This window comes from Perna viridis, chromosome 1, assembly GCF_037379345.1.
Source record: "Perna viridis isolate PV_CMFRI_1.1 ecotype Kerala chromosome 1, ASM3737934v1, whole genome shotgun sequence".
NCBI lineage: Eukaryota > Metazoa > Mollusca > Bivalvia > Mytilida > Mytilidae > Perna > Perna viridis.
Genome location: NC_142445.1, coordinates 11,480,124 through 11,487,828, shown reverse-complemented (window position 1 = coordinate 11,487,828; position 7,705 = coordinate 11,480,124). Strand labels below are relative to the sequence as shown.

At 32.8% G+C, this 7,705-nt stretch overlaps 1 protein-coding gene across 1 annotated transcript; it reads left to right on the top strand.

Annotated features, from left to right (window-relative positions):
* Nucleotides 1-10: 10 nt before the first annotated feature.
* Nucleotides 11-6,966, top strand: LOC148627253 (large ribosomal subunit protein eL20-like). The gene is made up of 5 exons (XM_088570417.1): nt 11-62; nt 1,909-2,088; nt 2,759-2,888; nt 3,465-3,574; nt 6,826-6,966. The coding sequence occupies exons 1-5, from the start codon at nt 45-47 to the stop codon at nt 6,916-6,918; spliced, it is 531 nt and encodes a 176-aa protein (XP_088426543.1). The 5' UTR covers nt 11-44; the 3' UTR covers nt 6,919-6,966.
* The last annotated feature ends 739 nt before the right edge of the window (nt 6,967-7,705 follow it).

The following is a 7,705-nucleotide window of genomic DNA, read 5'->3' as shown; positions in this document are numbered from 1 at the left end:
TTCAGGTAAACCACGTGAGTTGTCTTTTTCCTCGTGTATTCGCCATGAAAGTGTTAGGCGAGGTATATTTCCCTTTAATTTCATTTTAAATAAACATATATAGCTGTTTCGGTTGACATTATAACTTATGCTATCCTCATTCTGGTTGACTATATTTGTTGAGGCCATTTAAAGTCGGAATTTTACTCAGAAAGCAGATTTATGAAAAAAGGGGGGAGTACATTTCCCCACAACGTGAGGAGTTTACAGCTGAACTACTTAAAAATAGATATTGGTGACTGTCTTCTAGTCATGGAATATGTGGTTAAAGAACTTGTGTTATTTTTTATTTGGTTATAGTTTTCGTTGAACTAAATGATTTGGAGCAGTCAGCTGGGTTAGCACATCTTTTTACCAGTATTGGCAGTAAGGCAGTATTTGTTTTCACACTGACACTGTATATATAATGACGGCACATGAGTGGTAGTCAACCAAGGTGGAAATCCATATTTCTTTGAAATAAGAATTTTTAGTAAAATGCATAATATAATTATAATAATAAGAAGAAGGGGAAACCTTAAACACCCCCGAAGAACCACTTAACTCTTAAGTCCTTTATTTTTGTCAGACCTGTTATTATTAACTTCCAGAATGGTAAAATTTGTAATGAAAAACTGTTTTTACTTTCCTTACACTACAAATTCTCCTATTATTGGCTTAAATGTGTGGCTTTGGTAAGGAATTGTGGGTTGTCGTGGCTCTAAATGTCTTTAGGGTGAATTGTCCCATAACAGTAAGCTGAGCACATCATTTTCATAAACAGTTGGGTGCCATGTTTTGACTATCCCTATCTTGGATGATTTGTATGACTTTAGTTACTTTATGTTCTTTGTTGCGTATGTCTGGTCTCTGTCTTTTACCGTTATAACCTTGGTTCCCTTGATAACTCTTTGGAAAGCTAAGATTTTATTTGTATTTTATTATGTTTCTTGACACGTTTGGTTCTCAATTGTATTTACCAAGTATAAGAGAATTAAGCTGCCATGATGTTTTAAGCTCCTGATTTTACATGTACAAACCGGATATTAATAATTTTTTATAGACCTGATAAAAAGCGTAATAGTATCATACTGTCATCATCCTCTGTAGACATTTCATTTCCGGTCAATGATTTGAGTTTGAATGTATAGATTTCTGTAAAATTCTACAATACCTCAGAAGGAAGGCCAGAGTTAACTTTTAGGGTTGTGTCTTCACAGTTTATAGGAATTTATGGGCCATAAACATGCATTTTGTTGAATGGTGTTCTAGAATTCCACTTTGCAATCACCTGGGGCAAGTGCATTTTTGGTGTGAGATGGTTGTTTATGCTTTACTTTCCCTTTGGCAACTAGAAAACTATAATTTCAAAAAGATTTGTTAATTTTGGAAAGCAGAATTTACTTGTATAAAATTATTTTCATTTACAGTTTACCTGTGGAAACCTAACAGTAAAAAAATCCTAGAACACTGATGATATATGTACAATTACTTAGTAAATGTGAATAGATATATTTTGAATTGCTATACCAAAAAAGGAAGCTGGGATAGATTTTAGGGGTTGTTACTGGAATCATTTATCAAAAAGGGCCCACTTGGATTCTGGTCAAATTCTTATCCTTGGTCAATTATTTAATGAGATACAAAATTCAAAACTGTATTAAGCCAAAATGGTGTGTTGATACTTACCTTAAATTTGGAGGGTTTGACCTCTGTAGACAGGCTTTGCCCTGTGAAGCATTTTTTAAAATAATTATTGTAGACTGTTTTATTATTTTGCATTCTCTCCACAACTTATCACCTATAGATTCTCTTGGTCTCTATGAGACACCAACTTGTACATCAGAAAAGACAAAAAAATTAACTCATGAATGTTTTTCTGTTATATAGTTGAAGGAGTACAAGGTCGTTGGCAGATCTCTGCCGAGTGACAAAAACAGAACTCCACCCCTGTACCAGATGAGAATCTTTGCCCCAGATAAATGTACTGCCAAATCCAGGTTTTGGTACTTTGTATCTCAACTGAAGAAGATGAAGAAGATGAGTGGAGAAATTTTGTTGTGTCAGCAGGTAATTTATGTATTTCTTTTGGTCAGTCAGTTTAGCATTTTAGGAGTTTTTAAATCTTTGGTTTCCACTTGAAAGCTCCAGATAAAAATCTTCACACTTTGATGTCTCTTCTCACCACAGGCAAATCATTTAAAAAATTAGGATTTTTCTGCTTTCCACAGAGTAAGTGAAGTTGAAGCATAATGACTTCTTAAATCATTGTTTTACTACCTGCCATTGGGGTCAGGAAATGGAAATCCTATAGTAGTTTGCCTATTTTTCTTTGGGGGGGGTTTAAAATAAATTAATGGGTAAAAATAATTTGAAGCTTTAACCCTACCTATACAAATTCAAATGTTATTAACCAGAACTGTACTTCCATGTTTTCCAAAAAAATTAAAATGAAAATTCAGTTAAAAAAATTAAAGAGAGAAGTAGAAGTCCATGTCCATATGGTTGAAACCTCCAAAACCTGCTTAAAACTTAATTTTAATATCTGCAGTTGTATTGATTGTTCTCCAGAGGTCTTCTGCAGTGATAAATGTTTATTGTATATTTATGTCATTTGAATGACTACTATATATTGAATTTTCTATTCCAGTACAATAGCAAATTCTTCATAACAAATGTATATCATTAAACTGGTGTAGAAAACAAAACCTTGTTTGAATGCTGAGTGTTCTTTTTGTAGGTTTATGAAAAGAAACCTGTAAAAGTAAAGAATATTGGAATCTGGCTGAGATATGTTTCTAGAAGTGGTAACCATAACATGTACAGAGAGTACAGGGATCTGACTGCTGCTGGAGCAGTAACCCAATGCTGTAGGTCATCGCTCGCCAATCACTTGTTACTTGGTTTTCAAGATGCATATATACTGAGTTCATTTGGCTGAACATTCAAATTCACAATTTTTGAATAATCTGCTGAAAATACTATTATCTCATAAGATGAATAAAAAATGCTTTGTCTGTCCTATGGTTATTAGAATCCTATAAATTATCTGTTGTCTTGATTAAATTTCCAAAAATATATTCATATTATTGTAGACTTGCAATTATGAAGGCAGCCTTGTTTTCATTTCATAACATTGATTTAAATATTTAGAATTTTTATCTAAAAGAACATGGAGGTGTAAAGATACATGTAAAGACAGCTTTGCATTGGATTAAAAAAGATTTTGAAGTGATGAAACCTGAACAGAGAATTATATTGATTGAACAGGAAACTGATATAAATAAAGAGATAATCAGAACAATGCTTGTAAATATGGTACTTGGCAGCATTTTATATGATTTGAAAAAAAAAAACTTAACTAAAAAAACTCATGCATGAAAATATTTGATTGCTTATTATAAGTTGTCTTTAGTTGTATGTCGTATGTGTATTTTATAATTCAGATCGTGACATGGGTGCCAGACATAGAGCCAGAGCTTCAACAATTCAGATTATTAAAGTTGAAGAAATTGCTTCCTCCAAATGCAGAAGAAACAATGTGAAACAATTCCATGTATGTACTTAATTTGTGTTTACGATGTTTAATGATGAAAAAAGATATACACACTTAGTGAAGCCAAATGTATACATTTAAGAGGTTATAATTCTCAGTCTGATTTAAGAAGAAACTGCTTTTTCTGTGGCGTGGTAGGAGACAGTTCATTAAAAGTCTTCAACTGTATGCACATTCCCTTAGCCCACTGTTCTGAATATCAGATGGAGCTAGAAGTAATGTGCTAAAACAATACAACCAGTCGCCTTCCCTGGAAAAAAATTTCAGTGTGAAGTGAATTATGGATGTAACATTTACAACATATGTATTTGGCATTATGTGTACTCCCAAGTTATTTGAATTTCAGTTCAATCACATTCAGACAGGCTCCAGAGTAGTTAAATAACTGTCCTGGTAGAAATCAACCATACATTTTAAGATAATATTCAACTTATTACCACAGGACAACTATGTGGTGTTAAGACAGTCTTTTAGGTTTGAATAGCTGACATTATTCTCTAAAATGTACCAAATGCAGACTTGAAAAAATTCAGTTTTTATAGATTCAATTTGGTTAACATTTTGTGGTGAATTTTTTTTTTTGTTATATTCAGAATATTATCTATTAGACATGATTTTCTTCCCTTTTCTGCATTTATTTTGAAAGTGTCAGTGTGTTGAGTGAATGATGGGTGTTAATCCAACTGGTTAATATAAAAACCCTGAAATTTATATATTTAATTGTTAACACAGTTTTAATTTTTTTTTCTATTCAGCATTCTGAATATAGTAGCAAAATCATTAATTTAATTGCTGTCTTGAATGAGTTCGTTTAAATGATATTTTCCTGTGTCTGCACTGTGCCTCATTTGTAGCATTCTGAATTCTTGGTTGGGTAAATGAAAAGGTTTTTTATACACCACTGACTGAAGTGGCAAGTTATTATGTGATACCTCTTGAAAAGTGAGTCCACTCGTCTGTACATCCCTGTAGTTTCCAGGTGATAACTTAAGAATGCATCAATGATTTAAAAAAAAAAAAACTTTCTACAGTTAAGTACCGTAAAGTACAGGTCAAGATTCAAATGTTCAAAATGGCCTCACTAAAAAAACAATCATTTTTAACATATTTCAGCCTTACATTACGAGATCACATGACATTCCATTTATACCCCTATTTTTAAGAATAGAAGAAATACACTCATAATAGAATCAAATATAAAACCTCACGTTACAAAACCATATAAGAAGAATTAGTAGGGTTTTCAAAGAAATTAGTTCTGTGAAGATAATACAATTTCATGTATTTTTCCATTATTAACCTTAGTTCTCTCCATGATTGAAATCATGTGCACATTCCCTTTGCCTACTGTTCTAAATATCAGATGATGCTAGAAGAAATGTGCCACATTAATACAACCAGTCGCCTCCCTATAGGTAACCTCTCATCTGCAGCATTCAAATCAAATACATTAAACATCTAAACCCAAAAATGATTGTAGACAAGAAGGCCTCAAAACTACCATAATAGGAAGCCAAATCAAAGAGATTCTACCATGTGCAATACAAGTAATGTAGCGATTTTGAAATTTGTGATACTGCAAATTTTGATAGATAATATATAATTCAGGGTCAGTCATGTCTGACAACTGAAGGCTGGTGAATATCTTCGGTGTTAAATTTTAATTTGATAAACATTGCTTTTATTTGAGGCCAGCTTTGTCTACTCATTTATCAGATATATACATGCCGTGAGAAATTGAAATGTTAACATATTTACCATTGCTGAACTATACATCTAGACTCATCTAGGATTGTTAAGGTTTTCAGGCAGTAGCACATTCCCTTAGCCCACTGATTTTAATGTCAGATGGAGCTAGAAGTAATGTGCCACATTAAAACTACCAGTCGCCTTCCCTGCAGAATATCTCAGTGTGAAGTGAATTATGGATGTTACATACCATCAGTGGGTCTGAACTATTGGTTATAGAACTTTATTTACACTCCAAATGAGGGGTATATATTGATATGGATGTCTGTCCTTCCTTCCATTACACAGAGGAGTACCCATCTCTCATGAAATAAAATTTAATGATACTTCACAGAATGTTAATAACATTCCCATTATATACTTCCATTTCAATTCGGGGGTTTCATATTAGAAAAACATGGACTTTATCATTTATGAATATGGAAAAAAACAGGAGTACCTATGTCTAATTCTTTACTCCTCATATACACCACTGAATGGGATTCAATGAAACTTTTCTCAAAATCTCAAGTACACATCTTATTTTATAGATTTTGGTCCAATTCAGTTTACTGTGCATTGCATACAGTTTTCCTATTTTTCACACAACCACAAAAAATGTGGAACAAAGGTGTCATGCTATTGTCTTCTTTGGCATCTACAATTTGCTTTCCAGACAGTTGCTTGAGTATAAGTGTATAGATCTTTATGAAATGATATACCTTAAGATGCTATACCACTAAGGTAGTTTGGAGCGCTTGGAACTACATGTATTTTGGAATAAGAGACCATAAACAAGTATTTTCATTATGTCTGGACAGGTACATCTATTTTTGACTATAAGTGAGTAGATCTCTTTAAAATTGTTGCACAAGAGGAAGACCAGCATTGTTTTGGGGTTGGTGACTTAAAACTGCTTAGGAATTAGGGACCAAAAAGAAGTGAGAAACAAGCATTTTCAGGATATACTAACAATAACTTGATTACTAGAGAATGGATTTCTGTAAAATTGCACTATGAAGTGCCACACTTTCAAAGGAAGACTGATTTAGGTTTTTGAGGTTGTAAATGTATAAGGGGCCAAAAGAGGCCAATTTGAATCTGGTTCAATTCTTATCCTTTGTCAAATATTTAATTTGAATCGAAATTCTAAGCTGTATCATTGCTTAAATGGTGTATCCATACATGCCACAACTGTGTATGGTTCTCCTTTGCAGTTTTGTCAAGTTGTGTGCAGTGATGCCTTCATTTTAAAACAAAGAATGGAACCCATCTGTCTTTCTATAAAACTCTTCTTAATTCCTTATACTGCTAATATTTTTTTTTGCTTAAAGTTAATTAGAAGATTAGGTATCATATGAAAACTTGAAAAGGAGGGTATGAGATGTAATCAATTTTCTAGTTTTACATGTTTGGTGTAAAGACAGAAGCAGGGACTATATTTTAATGAGCTTGCTTACTTTAGTTCTGGGTATGTTTTAATATTTAATTGCATATTAGAGGTGATTATTCTGTAATTTCAGAACTCAAAGATCAGGTTCCCATTGACACACAGAATTCACAGGAGATTGAATCGTCCAAGATTCACAACAAACAGACCTCACACAACTTTCTGAGGAGGACAATGTACCCTGTGTACGAAATAAAAAAAAAATTATATTCTGTTTCTTTTATTTTTTTTTAAATTAATATGGTGTTTCCTTCAGTCATTACTCCATGCAGGCACAGAACATATTTAAAGGAATTTCAAACAGCTGTTTAAATGAACTGTTATAGTTAAGCTGTTTAGATTTGGGAAGTACTTAGTATATAGTGGTGTAAATTATGTCAATCATTATTGGCATAAACACGTTAACTTACCTGTACATAGGGTCCTTTTGGCAAACTATTGGTAGATATTTTTTTTAATTACTCTTATGTTATACTTGCTTTTGTTAACATATGTGGTCTGTTAGATTCATATTCATAGACTCCAATGCCTTAGAAATGTGATTATTTTTTTAAGGGCTAAAGGTCAGATGCTTTAAAGAGATACACCTTTTTTGTATGTCTAAATTTGTTCTGTGCTTTTGTTTGTTTGTTTGTTTGTTTTTTTTTTTTTCCCCCATCTTCTTCAGTTGTAAATAGATATTTCCTGTATGAGTTTGTGGTGCTACTAGATTGAAGTCATCACTACAGAAGTTTTATGGTCGTCATCATGAACTCATGAATTGTTGTGGTGTATTCATCTGTATCATGAATTGATTTGTTCAACGTGTCATAGTTTTCCTTTCCTCTTTTGTCTACTCCCGACTTGACTTTATTATGAGCAACTTGGTGGGTGTTTCTAGAAAAGCAGAGAAGCTTACCCTACTGGTGCTCCTGGTCCATGCTTCCAGTTTTTAGTGGAGTCTAAGTTTCTCA

What these genes read in the sequence shown, in the direction of transcription:
- LOC148627253 (XM_088570417.1), top strand. An exon ending in AAATTTTGTTGTGTCAGCAG is followed by an intron (nt 2,089 to 2,758) that starts GTAATTTATGTA and finishes TTCTTTTTGTAG; the next exon opens with GTTTATGAAAAGAAACCTGT. An exon ending in TGGAGCAGTAACCCAATGCT is followed by an intron (nt 2,889 to 3,464) that starts GTAGGTCATCGC and finishes TTTATAATTCAG; the next exon opens with ATCGTGACATGGGTGCCAGA.